We start from the raw sequence: 25,162 nt of genomic DNA, 5'->3' as shown, positions 1-25,162 counted from the left end.
CAAAAAACATTTATTGATATTCAATATCCCTCTGCAGAAGGAGCCCATTTCCTCGCTGTAGTGCGATCTCTTTTGTTGGTATATTTAATGTTCAGGGGGCATAGGCTCCCTGCAAAGTTGTAGAGGTAAGCTAACACCATGACTGGAAGACGGGAATGTCGAAAATGTCATATACGCATCTTTGTATTTACTTTTTTCGACATTTTGGTCTTCCGATGTTGCCAAATTCATTATTTTCCGATGTTGCAACGGTTCGATCCGATCCCTTTCGACCGTACCATAGTAAACCATATATACAGGGCAAACAAAATCTGAGGTGATGGCAGGGTACATTCTGGGAATGGTAGAATGCCCAAGAGCTTAGTTGGAGGCCACAAGCTTTTGCATAAGGCCGAGACAGAGCCAAGAGATTAGATCCGACCCATATGTGAGAATAAAGGCGTAGATGGACAACACACATGGAATGTTTTGGGGAGTACATAACTTCTTTTTTCTGTGGTCATATTGCGAGATGGTTAGCATACAGCAATATGAAAGTGCCAAATATAACCACAGAGAAACGACAATTCTTGTCTTATGGCAAAATTAAGAAGAATTCCTCACATGTGCAAGTGACAACTGCCATCTTTCATGCAAATGAGCTGAGCAGACATGCTTGTTAACAAGTAATAATGAAACAGGTAATGTTAGTATCTTTCCTGTAATAGCTTCTCTAGCTCAGTATGTTCATGATATGACGAGTCCATTCTCACTGCACTGGGTTCAGTGTTCTAATCCTCTGAGGGTGGAATGTTGTCTTAGTTTTTACTTTTCCATCATGCAACTGCTTTATAACCCCCTGCAATGTTTTTTTTCTTACATTTAATGTTTATCTTCTGATTGCTTCATTGGCATGCCTATCTAATGCTGTTGTTCAGGGAATATGTACGACACAGGCATTTTTTCAGATATGATCATAGAATCATATGTGGTTACTAGGCTAATGGCCTTGAGGCCCTTACAAGCCTAGCCAAGTTCTTCCTTTTTGTAATACTGCTATAAGTAGGCCTGGCTCAATACCAGCTGCGACTGTCAAGAAGAGATGTAAGTGACACTCCAGGGCTGAATTTGCGATTCCCCTTACAGTCATCCAGATATTGCTTGAAAAATGTCAGGGAAGGGCTCTGCTTTGGAAGTGTATTCCAAAGTAAGAGTATCCTCTGGGAGATGAACCTGTCTCTCCAGCAGGTTCTGTTAATAACCCTTCTCATGTTGAGATTACTGGAGTGGGTATAGGAGGTACCATTTGTCTTGCTAATGTGTAGCATTTCCATCATGGCAGGATCAGTGGTTGCCCTATATGCTAGTTAGAAATCACCTCTGAACAGTCTGTATGACAGAGTATAGTGACAGGGATTTCAGTCTGTTAGCATAGGACAGGTGTTGGATACCTTGAATTTTCTTTGTAAGGTACTTCTGAGGTCTCTCCAGTTGCTGCAGGTGCCTGGCAAGGAGCATACCAAAGAGTGCATTGTATTCTATAATAGGTCTGATCAGGGAGGAGTACAGGAGTATTATAACCTCTTTTTTTCTGGAGGCAATGCCCTTACTGATGAGTGGGGAAACATAGAAAGCTTTCCTTACCACTGTGGAGACATGGTGGTCAAATGAGAAGTTTCTGTCAACCTGTATGCCCAGACCTCTTACCATGGAGTGTGTACTCAAGGTGGTGGTTTTAATGTGGTATTTTGCAGGGATGGCTCCCTTGCCAAAGGGGATGATGCACTTTTTAACATTTAACTTCAGCCCAAGGCATTGGCAGTAGTCGTTGGTTTAAGTAAGACTTTTTGGAGGGTGTCAGTGTCGCTGGGGGATTCAGTGATCAAACCCAGTTTGCAGTCATCTGCAAACTGTGTTAACCACATGCCCTTTTTATTGGCCTGTACTTCTGTGAAGTAGATTCCAAACAATAGAGGGCCCAGTACCTAGCCCTGTGGTACACCACTAGTTACTGGTCTGAAGGTTGATGAAGAGTCCCCTATTTTAACTGTCGATGTTCTGTTGGTGAAATAGTTTGATACCCTCCTGACTGTATACTAGTTTACTTGCAATTGGGTAAGTTTGTCTATGATACCTGAGTGGCGAATGGTGTCAAGGGCTTTCACTAGGTCTAAGTAGGTGGTGCGCACAGATTTGTCGTCATCCAGGGCTTTGGTGACTCTCTCGAAGTCCACCAAGTTTAGTAGGTGCAACCTACTTTTGACAAAGTCAATTTGGAATGGGTCTAGTGTTTGGAGGTCACCTATATCCTTGTTGATAAGGTCCATGATAACTATGTGTATTGCCTTGCATATGAAGCTGGTCAGACTTGTGAGTCTGTAGTTCCCGGGGTTGGCAGAGGAACCCCCTTTGTAGAGGGGGATGACTGTGGCAGTTTTACAATCAGCAGGATCGTACCTGATGCTTAGACTATGGCTAAGGAAGGTACTCAGTGGTGCAGCTAATTCTTTATTTAAGCAATTTAGAATGCAGCCAGGGATGTCTGGCCCCACAGAGGCTGCATTTTTAGCCTTAGGAAAGGCATTAAGGACCTATTCCTTGGTGATTTCTGGGGGAGGACATGAAGGAGGGATGCTTTGTGATATATTGGTTGGAAACAGGGAGGAGGCATTCTCACTTGTCAGCCAGCAAGTTAGCAATATCACCAGGTTTAGTATATGTTATGCAATTTACAACAAGTTCTGTGGAACTCTGAGATATACCTTTGAGGTTTCGGATGTAGCCAAAGAATGCTAGGGTGGTTAATTTGGATTCGTAGCCAGCTTTGATTTTTTTTACTAGGTGCCTTATTTGCTTATTTGGGTCATGGAGGAAGTCCTTTAAGTTAGGGGATCATCTCTTACTGCTTTTGGACAGCAGTTTCTTTCTCCTAATATATAGTCTGTTTATAAAGAAAAACATAGCGGAAAGCTGGCCAATAAATCTGGTATGACCACAATAAATAATCCACAACAAAATACTTTCAGCCTGCTAGCACCAATCATTTGTTGCCAAATTCATGGCCTTAAATTCAATGTAAAAAAATATATTATTATCCCTTTCAGTAAGAGCAATGTTCCTGCTAACTGCCACATCAGTAGCAACACCCTAAGTACGCACTCAGTGGTGAGAAATCTGGTCACACATTATCAATGTTTGGAAGAACATTAAGGAGAGGGGAAGAGGGAGTTGAGAGGTAACTGTAAGTAAAACTATTTTTGTTTCTAACAGCACTCTTTATAAAACATGACATATATTGCATGTTATATAGTAAAGCATTTTCTGTTATTTTTGTGTGTTATAGAGATACTAAAGTAAACGGGCACCGTTTTTTCCTTTCTTTCTTTCTTTCTGCAGTGTAAAAAGAGAAGAAAGCCTGTACAAAAGCATGTTTAAGAAAGTAGGCTGTAATGTTAGGTTATCGAGGTGAAGGACTGGTTATAAAAGTATACAGAGCATGGTATAATTTATTTATTATTTATTTATTTATTTATTTATTTATTGACATTTATTTACTGGGAACGTCTGATTAGGCGAAAAAGCCAATTTTCAGCAGAGGCCTGGGGAGAAAAGTTCCACAGAATCATTTAACAGGCCTTATACAGGAATAATACAGAAAAAATGTTCAAAGAGTAATCTAAGCTATGAGTAAATTTACAGGTACATCAGATTACTAATTGTTTAAAAAGAAAAAAATCAGCACACAAATTACAGTGATAATAACATAATTAATAGGGAAATAAATAGAAAATTAGTAGGACGAGGTGGAAAAGATTTTAGGGAGGTACTAAGTGTAGTTATAGTTCATAGAGTAAATTAAGTAACAAGGATTTGGAAGGATGGTTGGTGTCTCATGTGGCTGTGTAGTAGAATTGCTAGTGGAGAAGATAGTAGGAAAAGTTATCAGGTAGTGGTAAGGTAAGACAATAGGGTCAGGTGTTATGAAGAACTAGTATGTAGATAGCAGACTAGAGGAGAAAGATTTGGACTGTTGATAGATGAAGAGTTAAAGAGGAAAATAGGGTAAGGGAAAAGAAGGAAAATAAAGGAAAAGGCAGAAAGATAGTAAGAACCTATAAGGGATAAATATACAGTGGGGATGATGAGAGTACAGTGGCTGAGATGGTAGGAAGGAGTACATAGTCAAGTGGTGAATTAAGTAGCAATGGGATAGAGTAGAAGTCTGAGGAGGGATTTATTTATTTGTCAGGGAACACTTACATATATGAGAGTTGAGGAGTTTTTTTTTATCTGAACTTGAAATTTGTGAGACATTCAATGGCACTGATATTTGTAGGTAAGGCATGCCATAGTTTAGCAGTAGTAATAGAGACTATGGCCAGCTCTAGTATTTGGTCTGTGCACTGTTATTAGTTGTTTATTTTCAGAACAGATACTTCTGGTAGTGATGTAAGGGTGTAAAACACGTTTTAAGGCAGGGCAGCTTTCCAGCTTATATAATATTTTGTGTGCTATAGATAGCTGTAGAAAGTCAAGGTGATGGAGTTCAAGCCAGTTTAGTTTATTAAGGGCATAACAGTGGTGTGAATGATGTGGTGAATCTGTGGCAAATTTAAAAAATTTGCTATAGCAGGACTGAGGCTTTACTGACATGTGTAGGCTGTAAAAATAGGTGCACCATATAAAGGGGATGGGAGCAGATAGGCATTAGCAAGTGTTCGTTTGATTTGAGTATCCATAACATTTTTATGTCTATATAATATTCCTAATTTGATGTGTGTCTTTCTTATGGCATTATGTATATGTTGCTAAGTGTTAGTTTGTGGTGATGCCTAATAGTTTTGCATCTGTTATGATTTCTTAGTGTTGTTTTGCAAATAAATATTAAAATTGGGAGTGTTTGGACCGAGTAGAAGTTGTTTGGTTTTATTGGGGATGAGGAGTAACTATGCTTCACTCAGCCAAGATTCAGTAGAGGTAAAGACTTCTTGTGTTATTTGCTTAAGGTGCTGGATGCCGTTGGAGGAGAAGATGATAGTAGAATCATTGGCATATTGTATATTAGATCATCTAATGTTGTCAATCTTCTTTCATATTTGACTGTTGGCTTTGGTTCCGATCCTCAGAACCGACTCTGCCGTTGTATCAAATTCATGATAGCCAAAAAACTCTCGAGCTAAGGCTACCCATACTGCCTCTCTTCCCTTTACCTCACATCACGCTTGCCAGATATAAAATCAGACATGTCAGCCATGTTCTCAGCTAAGTGCTAATTTTTCATTATAGGAAAGGTTTTTGTCTACCTCTCTTCTACTAATTTTGTTCTTTCTTACTTCCTAAGACTGTCATTAGTGTATGTTTGTTGTTAATAGCTAGTATCTAAACCACCTTTTCGTACCTTTTAGGTAGTCTAACTTACCATAGTTGGTATAAGCCCCTCCTTCCCCTCTACCTATGGGTATTTCCTGATACCATTGCTGGTATCCTTTGATTTCCCCTCTCCCTTTCTTACTCATTTTGTAGGTATTCTCAGATACCATTGTCGGAATATATATATATATATATATATATATATATATATATATATATATATTATTTCCTTGAGTGTTTGTGGTTTTGTGTGTGTGCGTGTCTGTGTGTGTGCATTCGTGTCTGTGTGTGTGTATGCGTGCGTGCATGTGTGTCTGTGTGTGGGCGTGCATGTGTCTGTGTGTGTGCATGCATGTGTCTGTGTGTGCGTGCATATGTGTGTGTGTGCGTGTGTGTCTGTGTGCATGCGTGCGTGTGGATGTGTGTGCGTGTGCGGGTGTGTGCATGTGTGTGTGTGTGTGTCTGTCTCTGTGTGTCTGTGTGTGTCTGTGTCTTGTGAAGATGGCAGAAAAAAGGGAACCACAGGGTTCAAACAATGTAGGGACTGTGGCAGAAAGATGCCCAATTCCGATGGGCATCTTTCATGTGTTTGTTTATGTGTCCCTCACTTTGAGTTACAACCCCATGTGAGCTCTGCAAGGGTTTCACTGCTCACACCCTTGAGTTACAACCCCATGTGAGCGATGCAAGGGTTTCACTGAACACACCTTTGTTGAGAGAATGAATAAACTTATTCTACAGGGTTTACTAAAATGCCCTTTCAGTGCAGCTTTATTTGAGGCCGGGATGTCTAAATATCCCAAGACAGAGACTAAAAAAAGCCACTTGGTACCATCATCTCCTAAGGTACACTAAGTCTTGTAAGTCTCAGGTTCCAACCCATTCATTGGAACCAAAAACCTAAAGTTTATAAGACTGTACTGACTCCAACTCCAGCACTGAAACCTGCAAAATTTCCCACATTGCCATGTGTTGTTGAGACTACTCTAACTTCTACAGTGTCTTCCATACCGACTATCTCCCTGGCTCCACCAATGGTCTCCTCAAATTTGTTGGTTCCATCTTCCTAAGACAAGCAAGTACCTGTTCAGCAAAGCATGGTGCCAAAGGTCGAATTAGTAAGTACCCCCAGCACTAGGTACTCCCCATCTATAGACCCATTTTTGGGTAAGCAATTAAGCCCATTTGTAGAGAGACCGGAATCACCTTCGGGAATGTCCATCCACTCCTCCAGGAGTCTTTCAGAACTAGACATAGTTAGTTTGGTGGATCAGCTCTTGGCAGCCAGAGGACTTCCAGGTCCTCCTCACACCTCCTTCCCTACCAGAGCTGAGGTATACTCTCCAAGGAACTCCCACTTATCTTCCTCCTTCAGTCTCTCTGCAGGTGTTGGAGCCCACAACCTCAACACTCCTGGTGCCAACTACTTCGGTGCTGATGGTGGATCTCACCTTAGCATTGGAATCTTCTGCTCCTTTGGAGCCATCGCACACAGGACTGTGACTTAGCTGTCGGCTCCAGGATCCCTGGATTGCCTCCAATTGTTTCCACAGTGCCGTCTACATTTTCTAGTACTCTGGCAGTTACAAGTCCTCTCTTGACTTCTACTCTGGAGGACAGATCATCGGAGCAGAGTGTGACCCCTGTTCCAAGGTTGTCTTTCTCAGTTCTGGGCTCCCATCCCTCTTCAGGTGGTCCTGCCTTCCAGATTATGGAGAGAGTCTAGCCACAGCAGGCCAACAGTTGGCACCATCCCTGTTGGGAGTGTCACATTTATGTATCCTCTGCTACCTCAGGACAGTGGGCACAAGAGCAGCAAGATACCTTGTTGCAGGGTCCCCTATCTTCGGAGTCCTCCTCAGACCTTCCACCTGAGGAGCGACCCCGTAAGAGATCATGCAAGAGGAAGCACCTGGATTCTACTGAAGAATCACTCACTGAGGATACAAATTTCAATGAAGGGGAAGGGTCGCCATGATCACCTCCTGAAGATGTCTCCTTTAGAGACATCCTAGATATTCTGAAACAGAGGGGTGATTGGAAGTCCTCAAACCCATCCTTCGAGGAATCTGTCTTCTTGCAGGCATTTCCTGCCCAGCCATCTACTTCTTGAGTGACCCCCCCCCCCGCAAGATGAACTAATCGAGTTCATTGTGCATTGTGGAAGGCTTCTGACCCCATAGAGTCAATCCCCCGGAGACCTGAAAACATTTTCTCACCCTCGGAAGATCAGCCCCACTGGTCAAAGAGGTTTAGCAGTGGATACCATAGTGGTGGTGGCAGCAACAAAAAAGAACTAACCAAAGAGAGTTTACCTGTCCATCCTCCAAACGGAGAGTCTCGGAAGATGGGCAGATTTGGCAAGTGGGCCTTTGCTTCATCGACCTTCGCTATATGGTCTTTGAACTTCTTGGCAAACTTTACTCGACTCGAAAGGGAACTGATAACTGAGCTGTCAGAGACCTTAGCAGGAGCAGTGTCTGATGAAGTCCGGGATAAGGTTGCCTCTCAGCTTTCCACCCTAGTCAATTTCCAACTCGTCTATGCAGTTTATTGCACATACAGCTGAAGGGACTTCTAGGGCAGCGAGTACAGGTATCGCTATTTGGCGCCACGCCTGGATGCGCTTGTGTGATTTTGCAGACCACTTTAAGTCTTCCTTTATCAGTGCACCAGTGGATGCTACTTCGTTGTCTGGCCCAAAAGTCAGACACACTTTAGCCAGGTGTGAGAAGGACAGAAAGATCCTTTCTGCCGTGGGCATGCATTTTTCCACTCCTCGGTGACCTTATTCCAGGAATCAGAGGGATGGAAAGATGTGGTTCAGTAAGACCCAGGGGTCTTTTTGGGACACATGGCAAGTATTCCTCAGGGCAGAGGAGTAACTCTTCAGGAAGACAGCACTCTCATGGCAGAGGGGACTCGCATAACCAGGGTGTGAGAGATTCCTTCTCTGGACAACCGTACCAGCATTCCTAAGTGGTGGCCTGATTGCTTACCTCTGGAAGCAGTCGGGGGAAGATTTTCTCTGCACCAGTCAGCCTGGCTCACAATAACATCGGATTCCTGGGTGCAGAGTACAATTGCCAAAGGTTACCACACTCCCTTCATTCTTTGCCCCAAACCACAAAAGCGAATCCCTGACATTCCACCCAGTCACATGGATATAGCAGCTCTAGAAATTCAAAAGCTGCTTTTAAAAAAAGTCATCCAAACAGTCCCACCAGACCAGATAGGATCCAGATTTCACTCAATACATTTTTAGTGCCAAAAAAGACAGGGACTGGAGGCCGATTTTAGACCTCAGTATTTTAAACAAGTTTGTACGACAGAAAAAGTTCCAGATGGTCACAGTTCAACCTGTCCTTTTTCTGGAGAAAGACAATCAGATGTGCTCTATAGATCTTCAGAATGAGTACCACCACATAGATGGACAAATACTCCAGAAGATTTCTCCACTTCTGGCTAAGAGCCAGTCATTACCAATTTTGAGTAGTGCCCTTTGGTCTCACCACAGCCCCCAGGGTGTTCATCAAATGCATGACAATTGTAGTAGCTCACTTAAGGCTGTAGGGATTCCTGGTGTTTCCATATTTAGACAACTGGCTCCTCACTGCCCCCACCAGGCATCTGCTGCTTTATGCCTTGGACTATATTTTGTGCCTTGTCGAGTTCTTAGGCATTCAATAAACAGAAAAATCACAGCTATCTCCCACACAGAACATAGACTTCATCGGAGCTAGTCTAAACACAAAATCTTACATGGCTTCCCTGACCCATCACAGACTGGTAAAGTTAAGATCACAACTGCAAGTGATACTCTCTCAAGACAGGGTTCCGGCTTGCCTAGTCTTGCAACTTCTTGGGTCCAAGGCAGCAACAATTACTTAGTTCCCCTGGTCAGGTACCACATCAGGCTGCTTAGTGGCTCCTTGTTTCACAGTGGTCACTAACTCACCTAGTGTCTCATCCAGTCCTCATAACAAACCGCTACAGGCAGGATTTACTTTGTTGGATGAAACCAAGAGAACCTATGGAGTCAGCCCTTCTCCCACTCTCAGCCCAAGGCCGTAGTGACCATGGATGCTTCCCTTATAGCGTGGGGGGGCATTTTCAGAGAAGGACAGTCCAAGGTACGTGGTCCCCTCTTGAGGCCAATCTGCATATCAGTGTCTTGAAACCGAGGGCAGTTCTTTTAGCATTGTAGGCATTCCAGTCTGTCCTTCATTCAGGGAGAATTGCTATCCAGTCACACATGTCAGTAGTCTGGTACATTAACAAACGGGGGAACCAGGTCCTATCCTCTATGCTGAGAAGCCCTGAGAGTTTGGCAGTGGACAATTGCCTCCAACTGCTTTCTCATAGCAATGCATATCCCTGGAATCTCCAACATAATTGAGGACAAACTGAGCAGATGTATTCTCCTGCCTCATGAATAGTCTCTCAATCACGATGTAGCGAGAAGATCTTTCATCGATGGGGTCAGTCTTGCTGTGACCTGTTCGCCTCTCCCATAAACTGCAAATGCAGCAGCTACTTTGCCCTAGTCCCCCCCCCCCCTCAGGGGAGTCTCCAAGAGATGATCTTCTACACGATTGGCCCCCTGGGACTTCTTTATGCCTTCCCTGTAATCCCTCTAATTCCCCAATTTCTGAGTAAAGCCCAATGATTAAGAAGCAAAGTGATTCTCATTGCACCTTACTGACCCCGTCAAGTCTGGTTCCCCTTTCTCTGGCCTCACCTAGTTCATTCCCCGTGGTCTCTGGATCTGACTCCAGATATGTTATCTCATCCTCAGGGCTTATTTCATCCCAACCTACAAAATCTCAAGCTGACCGCTTGGTTTCTCCACTTCCGGTAATTGCCAGGTGAAATATTTTGTCTTCCTCAGTACAAAAAATACTTCTGGCTTCTCATAAACCATCCATCAGAAAACTTTACCTTAGCAAATGGAAACTATTTGTTTTTTGGTCTGATACAAAAGGTCTTGATTCTTTCTCGGCTCCAGTTGATAAGGTCTTGAACTGTTTAGCCATTTTATTTAATTTTGGAGCCTCAACATCTACCATTAGAGTTCATTTAGCTGCTATTTCCAATTTCCATAATGGATTCCATGATCATTCTTTAATGTCTCACCATCTTTGTAAAACATTTCTTAAGGGCTCTTTATATTTGAAACCACCTTTCAAAGATCCCATAGCACCTTGGGACTTAACGTTGGTCTTGCAAAGTTTGGCTTGTCAGTCATTTGAGCCAGCAGCCACTTGTGACCTCCAGTTTTTATCTTATAAGACCCTTTTCCTGGTAGCTATCACCTCTCCCAGAAGAATTTCAGAGCTACAGGCTTTGTGTGTAAAGTATCCATATATCATTTTTCACAAAGAGAGAGTATCACTCAGAACTAATCCTTCCTTTCTGCCTAAAGTAATGTTAGACTCCAGTATCAATCAGACAATAGATTTACCAGTATTGTTTCCAAATTTCTTAAACAAGGGAGAATATTGTTTACATTTGTTGGACATTCATAGGTTCATAGGTAGATACTAGGCTATCTGCCCTAGGGCATTTATAAGCCTAGCCAGAGTGTATTTGGCTTCCACCTCCCTATTAGATTAGCCTACTGTGCCTCTGTAAAGTAGGTCATAGAAGGTACCCTTTTAAGATTAGTTTACTATGCCTCTGTCTAGCAGGGACACTGGGGAGATCCCAGGGGTGAATTTGCGATTTCCCATCCACGCATCCAAATTTCGCTTGAAGAGGGTCAGCGAGGGGCTATGTCTAACATGAATTGGGATTCTATTCCAGAGAGAGGGGAGCCTCTGGGAAATGAATCTGTCCCTCCAGCATGTCCTATTTATTTTTGTGCTGAGGTTTAGCTCCCTGGAGCATGTAGCTCTAAGGGACTTGGATTTTTTGAGGTGGAGCATGTCCATTAATTCTGGGTTTGACATGGCTTTGTACGTCAGGCATAGATCACCTCTGAGTAGGCGGTAAGCAACTGAGTAGAGCTGGAGTTTCTTTAGTCGAGCTGCATAAGACATCTGTTTGTAGCCCATGATCCTCTTGGTGAGGTACTGTTGGGGTCTATCCAGTTGCTGCAGATGTCGGGTAAGGTACATCCCAAAAGGGGCATTGTATTCAATTATGGGCCTGATGAGTGACGAATAGAGGGGCACAATGACCTCTCTTGACCTAGATGCGAACCCTTTCATGATAAGGTGGGCTATATAGAAGGTCTTTCTAACCACTTTGGCAAGGTGATTATCAAAGAAGAGATTACTATCTACGTTGGTCCCCAAATCTCTAATTTCTTCTTCCGTACTTAATGGATTACCACCTATGTGGTAATTTGTGGGCACCTTGTTTTTCCCAAAGGGGATGACTATGCACTTTTTAGCATTTAGCTTGAGGCCGTGGCTCTGGCACCAAGCATCCATCTCTGTGAGACCCTTTTGGAGGATGCTTGTGTCAGCTGGAGATTCGATTGTGGCCCCCAGTTTGCAGTCATCTGCGACCTTTGTCAGCCATAATCCCCCTGTGTTAGCCTGAACCTCAGAGAAGTATATACCGAACAAGAGAGGTCCCAGAACTGAGCCCTGTGGGACGCCACTTGTAACTAGTTTGGATTCGGACATGGCACCTGCGATTCTGACCATGTGAGTTCTATCTCTGAGCCAGTTTGTAACCCATCTTGTGATATAGGGGTTGATATTTAAGCTGGTAAGCTTATTTATGATACCCGAGTGGGGTATTGTGTCGAAGGCTTTTGCGAGGTCCAGATAGGCTGTGTGGACTACCTTGCCCTCATCTATGGCTTTGGTAACTGTTTCAAAGAAATCAACTAGGTTTAAGAGGCAAGATCTGCCCTTAACAAAGCCAAATTGGGTAGGGTCCAGCGTCTGGAGGCTCCCAATGTCTTTGTTTATGAGTTCCATGATAATACTCTCCATAGCTTTACAGACCAGACTAGTCAGGCTTATGGGGCAATAGTTTCCGGGGTCCGTTGTGGCACCACCTTTGTGGAGTGGGACCACTGTAGCTGTACACCATTCTTTGGGTACATATCCTGTAGTAAGGCTAAGTTTGAACAGTGACTTAATGTGAGGGTTCAGTTCTTCTTGGAGCTCATGTAAGACACAGCCTGGGACACCATCCAGTCTCATAGATGCTGTGTGTTTTGCTTTGGAGAGGGCAGCTTTCACCTGTGCATCTGTGATGTCAGGGAGGTTACATTCAGTTGGGATAGGCATTTGTGGGGGAAGGGGGGGAGAAGTTTGCACTGAATCTGTCTGCCAGGATGTTGGCTATGTCTGTAGGTTCAGTATATTTTGTACCATTATGCAACAATTCAGAGCATATCTGGGAGTTTCCACCCATGTTCCTGACATAACTAAAGAAGGCCTTGTGATTATCTTTAGTGTCTAGGGCAATTTTTCTTTTGAAACTGGCCTTTGATGATTTTATGAGGGATCGAAGTTTTTTGCTAATACTGATCAGAGATGCCTTCCCTTTTTGAGATTTTGCTCTGTCATGTAGTAGCTTCCTTCTTCTGTTGTATAGCTTATTTATGGCCGGGGTCCACCAGACCAGTCTCCTGTTTTTGGAGGAGTGAGTTTTGGTTTTATTTGGGATAGCACGATCCATGCATTCCTGCAGGTGCTCATAGAATACATTTGTAAAGGATTCTGCGGATTGGGCTGTATTATCCTCTGGCCCAGGGGCTTTGAAGGATTCCACCTCAGTCTTGAGAAGTGCAAAGTTGGCTTTTGAGAAACTCTTTACAGTGATTTCCTTGGCTGGGGGTGGGGACGGGATATGGATGTCCAGGGAAATTTGTTTATGGTCTGATCTTACCAATGAGGGGTTTACCTGTGGTGTGGAACATAGAGTCCCCATGTTGGTGATGACCAGGTCCAATATGTTGTTCCCTCTTGTGGGAGTGGTGACCAGTTGTTCCATTGCGTTAGAGTTTATAAATTCAAGGAACCGTTGGGTGAGGGTGTTAGGGCTTGAGTAGTTTTCCCAGTCAATGTTTGGGTAGTTGACATCACCCAATAACATAGTGTTTGGAGAGACCTTCATATTCTCCAGTGTTCTCAGGAATGTCAAGTGGGGTTCCTGTAATAAGGAGGGTGTTCTGTAGCAGGCTACAAACTGAAAGGCAGTTTTGCCCGCTGTTAGTTGCACATGGATGGTTTCCGATGCTTCGTGCAGTGCCACTAACCTGGAGGTGTAGGTATCTTTGATGAATATAGATACTCCACCTCCTTTTGTGCTTTGGTCCGAGTTTTGGGGCCGAAACGCATGGTATGAGTTATAACCTTTTATTTGGACAGAACAAAATCATTTAGGAAATTGGACCAATTGTTTCTATCTTTTTCTGATACTAGATTGGGCAAACCAGTTTCAAAAGTTACCCTGTCAAAGTGGTTGAGAGACTGCACTGCATTTGTTTATGGTCAAAATAAACTAAACTTACCAAGAAAATTTAGAGTTCATTCTACCAGATCTGTTTCCACTTCAGTAGTTCATTCCAGCGATTGGATGGATGATGTATGCGCTGCCACAACTTGGGCTACCCCTCATATATCACTCATTACAAATTGGATGTGATCTCCAGGGGAAGAGCATCCTTTGGCTCTATGGTCTCAGGAATATCCTTTCTTTAGGGCCTCCCAGGATCTAAGTCTGAAGCCAGCAGTCAAGTATGAATGAAGATTGACAACATCAGATAAAGAAGTTATGTCCTACCATAACGTTCCATCTTTGTTGTTGATCTTCATTCATTCTTAACATCCCACCCTCCTGACCTTGACATCCCACCCTCCTGACCCATCCAGAGGACACCTGGAGACTCAGAACTAGTCCTGGTATCCTAGTAGGGTTGTTGCTCAGACAAAGCTTCCATGTTTTTCTTCTTGATGGGCAAACTCGATCTGAAGTAAAGGGAAGAGAGGCAGTATGGGTAGTCTTGGCTCGAGAGTTTTTTGTCTGGCATGAGCTTGTTATAATGGCTGAGTCTGTTCCGAGGATTGGAACCGAACCCAACAGTCAAGAATGAATGAAGCTCGATAACATAGATGGAATGTTATGGTAAGACTCAACTTCTTTTTTGAAGAGAAGTGGTGTGTAAGTTATTAATGAAGATGTTGAAGAGCAAGGGCCCAAGAATGGACCCTTGTGGCACTCCAGTTTTGTTTTCCTTGGAATTGAGACAAACTATTTTGCCTTTTTACATATTGCTGACTAGTTAGATAGCTAGCAAACCACTGTAGGGAGGGTTGAGAGCAACCCATTACAGAAAATTGTTATAGGAATGTATGATGTGATACCGTATCAATGGGCTTTGATAGATCTAGTAGAATTATGAAGTTATTTGGCCAGAGTCTATGGCTTTATTGACAACATCCATGAAGGAGATGAGAGCAGTGGTTTTACTATGCCCTGGTTGAAAACCATGTTGGGTGGGTGTAAGAAAGTTATTGTGGGTAAGGTAGATTAGCTGTGTGTATATACACTTTTCCAGTCATTTGGATAGTGGGGACAGAATAGTGGGGAGAGAATGGAGATGTGCCAGTAATTTAAGTAATGAATAAGTAAAATGTATATGCTTTTTCTTACTTTTGCATAGGGGAATGCTTGGATTAAGGCCATTGGCTTAATCTAATAAGTTTTAAGTGGAAGCAAGTAAATCAAATAACACCGAATGTAATGAAAAGTTTTTCTTTAGCAAATAAATATTCATAGTGCACCATGAGAAGCTTGTAATGAAGACAGCTGTATATCTGGTTTTCATGTTTCTATGGAGACAAGCTGATAAGTGGCAAAAAAAAAAATACTTTATCCCCCCAAGAGCTAAATGTTTTCTGAAAACTTTCAAGTTATTTTCAACATCTAGGAGAGAAATATAGATGAAACAGAAACAGACAGTACTTAGTGTAAGTAGAAGCACAGGCTGTACCGTGTATCTTAGGATGGATAGTCTTCAATATAGGTTAATTAAAAAGCCTGTTAGTGTAGCAGTCAAACTGGGACAGTTGTTCCCATTAGGAGGTTTAAACTTCATTATTTGAAGATATACATAGTTATGTGTTTGCATTAAGTTAATATGTTTTGGGAGGGTGTTTATGTTTTGTTTGATGGTTTTCATTAAAGCAAAAAGTGCTGTAAGAGGTGATACAGATTCAAATAGATATAACAAGAAACAACTGTATAAAAGATCAACCTGCCAAACATTAATGTATGCATGTAATACAAAAGCTGAAACTAGACATTAAAAAGGTGTTAAACATAGCAGGTTAACACTTTCCATATTATCTTTGAATATGAATGGTCTCACAGTATATTCAAAAAGAGTAGTGAACTGTATTAACAAATGCAGAGTGCAAATAGCCATGCTACAGGGAACACATCTGGAAAGAAATGAGAATGTGAATTTAAAAAGGATTTCAGGATGGGTATCAGTGGACTATCTGGGAGAAAGGAAAAAGGGGAATACATATATTAATTCCTAGAGGAGCTCCTATCATGATAAATGAGGGGGAGGGGGAGATGATAATGGTAGATGTGTAGTAGTAAAGGGCTACTGGCAAGGGAAGAGGATTACCCTGTCATATATTTATATTCCACGTTAAACTGTTATGGTGGAGTTTAAGAAAATTCTGGGAGAAATAATCATCTTTTAGCAGGGAATATTGCTTATAGGTGGGGACTGGAATTTGATTTGCAACAGTGAGGATATATCTTGGAGGCCTAAAAAGGGATTATAGAACAAAAGGGGGGTAGATTTTTGAAGAAATTTGTGAAAATATTTGGTATGGAAGATTTGAATTCAGTAGTAGGAGCTGAGAGAGAATTTATGTATTATTCCCCAAGGTACAAAAACTGGGTTAGTCTAGCCAGAAATTGTTTGATACACATCCAATAACTTTTTCATATCACTTCCCAATAATAACTAAAATATAAATGTGTGGTAATGAAATGAAAATGAGACACTGGTACTTTCCTGCCTAGCTGTTAAAAAGAGAGGAATTTAAGGATTGCATAGTGGAAATTATTCAGGGGTTATTAGGAAAGATAAAAATTTCTTCAGAAAATACATCTAGGCGGGGAGGAGGGATAAAATGAAAATGGAGTTTAAAAATAGGGTAGAAATAAACGAAAAATTGACAGTTAGGAGAGCTGACAAAGGTCAAAGTATTGTAGAATAGGGGGAATCTCACGGAACAAAAAAGGTGCAGAGTGCTAAAGAGAAAATAAGTGATTATCTCAATAATATGCATGAGTTTAGAAAGGCTGCTGTTTAGCAGCTCTTTTTTGATAACTCCAGAGCAGAAAAGTTTTTATCACAATGGCTGAGGCTTCAGAAAGTAGACATGGCTGTTATCAAGCTTAGGAAGCCCATAACAGGGATATAAGAGATCATGTAGTAGAGGTATTAGAAATATTTCAGAAATATTATATGAAAATCTGTATAAATTGTCGAAATTAAGAAAAAGTAGAAATGGGAAATATTTGTGGAATAATTGGAGGCTCATCTACTAATAGTTATGATAAGAGGAGATGGGATAAAAAGTGTGATGTGTAGCCAATCTATAGGAAAGTCTCAAGGAGGAGATGGTGTTCCCGTGGAAGTTTCGAAGTTAGAAGGTTAAAAAGTGATAACAATCTAGAAGGTTTTGTTTGATAGTATTTTAAAAGGAGGAGAAGCACCAACATCCTGGAAGAAAGCTGTGGTGGCTATAATACCTAAAGATGGTAAAGACCCGTCATATCCAGCTGCATATAGGGGCATTTTGATTATAAACCCTGATTATAAAGTGTTTATGCCTATAATGGCTAAAATAACGGCTAAGGTGTTGTCAAGCTTGATAGATATAGATCAGTGTGTTTTTTTTGGAGGGGAGGCAAACATTTGACAACATTAATATAACAATGATAATACAGAGGGAAGCAGAAAAAAAAGAAAATACCACTGTTATTGGTGGCTCTTGATTCAGAGAAAGCATTCAGCAAAATAAGATGGGATTTTATGAGCAGGACAGTGTAAGTGTTTGCATTCCGTGACACAATGATAAGGTTAAGTAGGAGGATATATGAGGAATCAGAGGTGAAAATTAGTGGGTATGTGGGGAGGATGTTCCTCTCTGATAAGTTTATTTGAAAAGAGGAGCCAGGCAGGGCTGTCCACTTCCCAATTTGTTATTTGCATTATATCGAGAACCACTTTCAAGAAAATAAGGGACTCAGAAATTCAAGGATATAATTGGTATGGTAATCAGGAAAAGTTGGCTTTATTTGCAGATGATATTATTTTGTACAAATTAAAACCATAAAAGTATAATTCAGTGTTGTAGAACATTCTGAGACTGTTTCAAGTCTTTTGGGATTTAAAATGAACGAAGATAAAATAAAGGCAATAGCTGTAAACTATGTACCTACATATACATTGGTTCATAAATATCTATATTTATAGAGACATGATAAAATGAAAAGTACTTGAGCGTATGGGTGAACAAGGATTCTGTTATGGCAGCTAAGGATATGTGGGAAGAGACTAAAAAGATGATACAAAAAAATGAGAAACTGGAGGCTCTGCTTTATGGATATGGATAGCAAGATACAGGCAGTAGAAATGTTTTTAGTCCCTTTCATACCTCTCAACTTCTGGACAAAGCCATAAATAAAAGTGGGACAAAGGCCCATAAATAGGGGCTATTTTTAAATATTGCTGTTACAGACTTAGAAATTTGGTAGAATAACAGGTTTTGCATTAGTATGCATTTTCTGAAGGATATACAGTCTGAAACTCAAATGTCTATCATTATTTTCTAACTTCAGTCTTTAATGATTTACCGTTAACTTGCCAGGAAACCACAATTTTATGAAGAACAGGCCAAAAATGGGAGGCCAAAATCTGGACATTCTGTGAAAATCTGTACAGTTGAGAGGTATGGTCCATTTTGTTTTATACACTGGTCAGGCATATTTTTTCAACCAGAGGAAAAGTTATGAAAACAGTTATGAGAGGGGAAAAAGGCAAGAGTCAAGCAGGGTTGGGAGGGTGGCCTAATGGTTAAGGTGTTTGCCTTATAAACACAAGGTGCAGGGTTTGAGTCTCACGAGGGATAATTGGCTAGGCTTAAAATGGCTTGCAAGGGCAGTTAGCCTAGTACTAATCTATGAACCTATGAGTTAATCCTTCTAGAAGAACAAGGTGGTTTAGGATTACCTGATTTGAAGGGGTATTTCAGAGATACATGGTTAAGGCTGCTATTCATAGCACAAGGAGAAAGCTATCACACTAAGCTCAAAAGTCCAGTTCCATCTGACCTCTCTGACTTTTATACTGTGGTCATTCAGAAGTCAAAACTTGTGTGGCTGCAAGGAAAGTTGTATATTTTTTTAGCAAAAATTATTCCATACCTTAAACTTTTGCAGTAACAAGTTGACAGAGTGAGGGACTAATGTCTCATCCAGCACTGGCTTCTGCCTTATGCCTACTATGTACCAACATTAACTCCAATTTCTCACAGCCCCGAACTTTATAAAGCTGGCAGTGAAACTCATTGGACAGATGAGCACATTGAGTGCAATGTTAAAGTAAGAGTCATACCACGTACTCAGCATCATTGTAATGTTTAATTAGCTTTTTAATCTTAGATAAATTTTGCACGTTATAGAATGCTCATTATACCATGACCCCCCATTAATATTCCAAAACGTGCATGCTGATTGGCCAGCGTGCACGTTGTAAATCGACTTATACTAATGGAAAAAGGTCCGGTCGTCCGGACTTTTTCCATTAGTATGTCTTTTTTTAAAACACTGTCTCGCTATGTTAAAAGAGTTTAACATAGCGACACAGGTTTAAAAAAAGCAACGGAGATCTCCGTTGCTTTTTTTAAAGCTGTCTCGCTATGTTAAACTCCTTTAACATAGCGACACAGTGTGTAAAAAGCAACGGAGATCTTGCTTTCTCCGTTGCCTTTTTTTTTAAACCTGTCTCCCTATGTTAAATGGGTTTAAAAGAGAGACAGCTTTAAAATAAGCAACAGAGATCTCCATTGCTTATTTTAAAGCTGTCTCGCTATGTTAAACCCATTTAACATAGCGAGACAGGTTTAAAAAAAAAAGCAACGGAGAAAGCAAGATCTCCGTTGCTTTTTACTGTTTCGCTATGTTAAATGGGTTTAACATAGAGACAGCTTTAAAATAAGCAACGGACATCTCTGTTGCTTATTTTAAAGCTGTCTCGCTATGTTAAACCCATTTAACATAGCGAGACAGTAAAAAAGCAACAGAGATCTTGCTTTCTCCGTTGCTTTTGGCCATAGCTCTGATGTACTGCGTAGGCATGTGCAGTACATCAGAACTGCCGCAGATGCCAGACAGCTGCGGAAGGGCAGCAAAGAGGCATTATACAATGCCATTATTTAAGAAAAGTAATTGTTTCTTTTCTTAAATAATGTCATAGTATAATAGCAATAACCCACTTCTGGGTGTGGGTAATGCGGGATTTACCAACAGTTGTCTTTGTTTGGTCCCTCGGGCTTTGCCCTCGGGACCAAACCACGCCAACCGTGGGTAAATCACGCATTACCACACCCAGGCGTGGGTTATTGCTATATGAAACACTGGTGCATTATGGAAATATTTAACATTTGTGCATATTCAGTAAACAGCACAATTGCAGCATAACTCGGAATTCTAATATATTTTACATGGATTATGAGTTGACATAAATGCTTTAGAAGAAAGGAGAGAGAGTATGGTAGAAATCTGTGTTACTTGATGGAATTATCTAAACTGATGAGGCTACATGTATTGGAATGAAATATTGACAAACAAGTAGTTAGATTTACATGTTTTGTTTCTCAGGAACAGTTGTCATAACTTAAAATTCTCTTCCCGAGGAGGTTGTAGAATGAAAACAAAACTCTAGTATGACAGAATTCAAGAAATGCAAAGTAGACAAAAAACATCTATAGTAGCATGTAGCAAGCGGTAAGCTATCAGGTAACAGGGATCTGCATCTTATCAATATACTAGGAAAATGGGCAGACTAGATGATCTAAGGAGTTCTTATCTACCAACAATTTTTATGTAACTGTTATTATGAGGTATTATGAAACAGATATTTCATATGTTTTATGAGTGATTGTGTTAGCATATCAATCTTTTTTTTCTTACATATATGTGTATATTTTCTGTTATGTAGGTACACAATCATGGAGACCATGACTTACCTGTTGACCTAACATTTCATGTAATATCTGCATTTTCATCAGGATTCACATGGACTGCTGCACTATCAACGGTAATTATACACTTTATTCAGTTTGTACTTAGTCACACAGCTGAACATAGTTTTCTTATTTAGCAGATTTATCTAACATTGTCTGTATGCTAGATGCATGCATTCTGAAGGTTAGACAAAACATAATATTCACAAAGTTCAGGAAACTAGAATGGAGGCAAGACAGGGATCAAAACTTAATACAAGCTGCTGACCCTCCTTTTCCCTCTTCTGCTTCTCCAGTGCCTGGACATTAATCAGTCTCATGTCATCTGGATCTTAGGACTTCATCACTCTGCAGCATGTTGTCCATGGAGCCAAAAGGACCAAGCTATAGTCTTGGCAAATGCCTTCAAGTGGTGATTGCTAGAACCATACAATTAAACATCACTGACAGAAAACAAACAGTTGGAGAACTCCATTCCATCAGTATCAGTGTATGCAGCATCACCAAAAAGGCATATGTAGTTTGGATGCCATTGAAATGAGGGCAGAAACTGTGGAGCAGGGCATAAACTGGAAGTCTTATCATCATGATCATTAAAAATCTCTGCCGTGATTTATATAGAGGTCCTGAAGTAACTCATTAATGCATTTTTGGATCCACAGGTTCATCTAAAGAAAGTAAGTGTTTTCTCATGCAAATGCTGTTCATTAGATAGATCCACTCTTCCTTTTATTCATCTATTTTCAGTTTTCCAGTGGCAGGTGTAAGTCAGTTACCTTCAGAGTAAGTTCACTAGAGCTTGGAACTGAGATTGATTACTAGCCTTTGTCCAACAGGTTGTGATATCCGTATTTGTTTTTGGGGTGTGCCATTAGTACGACCTTGTAGCATTTCCAATGATCTGGGATGGAATACCAAATATATTTTGAGAGTTGCAAGTGGAGCATCCAGGCACAGTATCCGGTCCAGCAGATCTAGCAGACTTGATGTCTGAGGATCATTGCCTTAGGATTGGTGAGAGACACCTTCAGCAAGTACAGTGACATTAGTTTGATAATCCTGTCATCACATTTAAAGTAGATCCAAAGATACCTTTGTTGGTACTATCCAGACAATTTAGACGATGTTGAAAAGTCACCAGGGATTTGCAATAATAATGAAAGATAGGAGTAATAATCAAAATGTGCTCCTGGCCTTGATGGTCTTCTGTAGGTAATAGTAAAGACATGCCAAAGCAGTTTTCCAGAGGAAGTTTTATATACGAGATTCTGTGTTGAGTGGTGATGTCTATGAATGCTGGTAAGGAAGGGTGTCAGTTGAATTACAGGAAGTGCTTGACTTTTTCTTGGGCTATTTCATGAATGCTGAATTGTAGAGTGTTATTTTCAAAGCCTTGCGTTAGCTGATAGAGACCAACCTCCAACAGTGGAGTAAATACTGTATTAATAATGTGACCATGGAACCTAAGCTTCTAAAAAAAAAAACTAGGTTAGTATAACGTTAAAGCTGTGTTACTCTGTGTATACATTGACCAGTTTTGTAACAAATAATTCAGCCTGATGAAGTTCTTATGAAAGTGCTTACTCTGTATACTTGAACAATGGAGCTTAAATGTTATACTGACATAGTTTATTTTGTTTTGTACATAGAACAGCTTGGTTTTCTTGGGACTAGATGTCTCTGGCTTTGATAAACTGCAGAAGTACAAATTACTGCATGGAGGATACTCCTGGCATATGCAGAGATCACACAGATATCAGTATACAGAAAGTCAGTGGCAAAACATCATAGCAAGTGTTTTTATTCTTCAGCTAAACTATACTGGCCCAGCCATGTCTTCAGTAGCAGTAATCTTCACAACAGCAGCTAATACTGATCTCATAATAGTGAGGTACTAATGCAAGTGTAGCTGTCTTAGCAAGTATCTTTTTCTTTTCTTGTCACAGTAAAATAACTGATCACTTAGTTTGTATGTACATAAAGCCTACTGTTAGCTTTTCAAGAGTAGTGTTATCTCTCACTCTGAAGAAATTATAGATAAATTGTAATTTCCAAGATTTCTGGTTCAAAGCCATGTAGTTCCACAAATATATATTAATACAGGTGACATAAGAGTGGTAGACAAACACCCCCTAAAGGCTTCCAAACTTGGTGCCTTTTCCACCTGTTAACAATCAAGGCACAGAATATTGTAAATTACATTTAAAGTTCAGTAAAGCCATTAGATTTAGAGTTACTTAAACATTATCTTCCTGTGTTAGAGAAAATAAGTTTAAAACCGAAAAATATTTTAAAAAGGTCTCTCACAAAAGTAAGGAAATCATAAACATCCATGGTTCTCTAAACTCTTAAACATAAAAACATGGAGAACGTAAAAGCTGAAAAACAGGCTGAAATAGATGTACATTATTAAAACAGAAGAAGAGGAAATTTTCTCAGCTCTTGCTGAAAGAAGTGACTTCTGTGCTGACTGTTCCAAGCACAGTGATAAATAATCCTGTTATGAAGTGACAAAAATGAGAGTCACCCACCTTGACTCAGGCTGTATTAAAATAAACCCTGTACTAACGTTAGTCTCTGCTACAAATTCAGATATACCATAGTGAGTCAGAATGCATCATAAGATGGATTCCAAAAAAGTTTTATGCATCTTTATTGACTAAGGAGGGGTGGTAAGTAGGAAAGATAAATATATTCTCCTCTTCACATTTTCTGGTGCTATTCCTTGATTGCAAACTCTTTACAAGATACAGCTTCAGAATAATTTAAGAAACTGCTATACTTTAACAACTGTCATTTCTACAAAGTGGCCAGAAATGGTTCCTTAGAACACATGTAGGAGAGCATGTTATGTATACCTGCAAAGGTTTATGAAGGAAATAGAATGAGATCCCATTCCTCAATGTCTTTTGAGCACAAAGGGTCCAAAGTTTACACTGGCTCCCGATTCAGAAGGCGAGAAAGCCTCCTGTCTGCCTTGTGTGTCTCTTCCAGAGGATATTACTTTTGGATGAATTACATATTACATGGAGATAATGTTTTGTTGGCCCTCGGGAGCCCTTTTGGATGTTCCTCTTCCTCTGTGACTTCACTTTTGAGGCTCTGCTTCATGTAGATTGCCATTTTTCTACCATCCTTCCTTTTTCCATTATCCCTGAAAAATTTAAACCAGACACCTCATTGCCCCAACTTTTCATGTCACTGATCCATATGCCTCTGAAGCTAAAAATGTTTACCTCCACTTCTACATCACTTATTCCAGCTCATCATCTTCCTATCCAGATTTCTTACATTACGTGGTAATATTTCCCAGTCATGATCTGAGTCACACTTGTATGAGTCTTCTTTGTTTCTTTGTGTAATGCTCCATTTTTTCCTTTCCTTCTCAAGCTTGAATTCTGTTTTTAGACACTCCCCCTTCCATCTTAGTTTAAAAATCCAGTCATTGAGTAGTACTTTTCTAACCCAGTTCTAAGCACTCCTGCCCTTTTGGCCTGTGGTGGCATCAGCATTTATACAGCTGTCCAGTCTGTCAGATCTCTCTCTGTCCTCCAGTTACTCCCAAGCAGTCCCATGGCCCGTCATTTTGCTGTTTAACTATCTTTCTCTAGCATTCTGTTTGATAGCACAGTTAACACTTTTGGCATTTACCTTCCTATCTAGGAATCTGTCTGCTCTGCCACCTACATGGCTGTGTTTGCTACCACATCAGCTATCTTCTGTTTCACATAATTGGTCTTTATATGCTCCCTAACATTTGACTGCCCATCCCCACACTGACCACCCTGGACACCTCCTTTAAAGTGCCACATTATGAGTACTCTGATCACTTTCACTGTAATCTGATCTCTCCTTTCTCCCTTAATCTTCTTAGAGATGGGGGTGTCCAAACACTGAAGAACTCTTTTTTTTTTGTCCCCATACTAGTTCTAATCTCCATCACCTCCTGCCTTATGCCACTGCTCTTCTTATATACAACCTTTCTTCCTACTTTTCCACCACCTTAGCCATTCTAGTGGCGCACCTGATCTATTTCCTATCCATCTTTGTACTGTTCCTACAAGCCCACTAAACTGATCCATCCCTTTCACCTTCTGTAACTCTTATCTAGCTGACTGTTTCTTCATACCCACTTTCCTCTTGCTTTTCTTATAGATTTGTCATTGCATTGACACCTCTCTTTCTCTCCCATTCATCATTTACTGCTACTGCTGTCTACACCTGCCTTCCCAAAAATTCTTTCTTCTCCTTGTCCACTTTCTTTTTGTGGATGCATGTCCCAATTTTCCCTTCACCTTTGCTCATTGCCATTTCTCTTGCTTATGCTTCCGTGATGACCTCTTTCCAGTTTTTCATCTTCCTTTTCCTACCCACATCTACTCTACTGTTTTACCATTTTCTATCCACTCCTGCCCTACTGTGTTGCCTTCTTCTGTAGTCCCACTCTGCTGTTTGTTGTCTGTCTGTCTATGCAGTCTGTTACCATTTAACACATGTATGCTTTCACCAGGAAGTTCCCGCATTCTCATACAGACCCCACAGTCTGTGCTACCCCAATATATCTACTT

At 40.7% G+C, this 25,162-nt stretch overlaps 1 protein-coding gene across 1 annotated transcript in view; it reads left to right on the top strand.

The window, feature by feature from the left end:
• LOC122813657 (integrin alpha-X-like) overlaps window positions 1-25,162 on the top strand; it is a 3,682,398-nt gene that overhangs the window by 3,273,589 nt on the left and 383,647 nt on the right. The window contains exon 25 of the mRNA XM_044086096.1: window positions 20,570-20,668. Coding sequence (XP_043942031.1) covers window positions 20,570-20,668 — 99 coding nt within the window. The remainder of the gene's footprint in view (window positions 1-20,569; window positions 20,669-25,162) is intronic.

The sequence above is a fragment of the Protopterus annectens genome, chromosome 10.part0, assembly GCF_019279795.1.
Source record: "Protopterus annectens isolate FY-2018-M chromosome 10.part0, PAN1.0, whole genome shotgun sequence".
Classification (NCBI taxonomy): domain Eukaryota; kingdom Metazoa; phylum Chordata; order Ceratodontiformes; family Protopteridae; genus Protopterus; species Protopterus annectens.
This window is presented reverse-complemented; position numbering and strand designations above follow the sequence as displayed.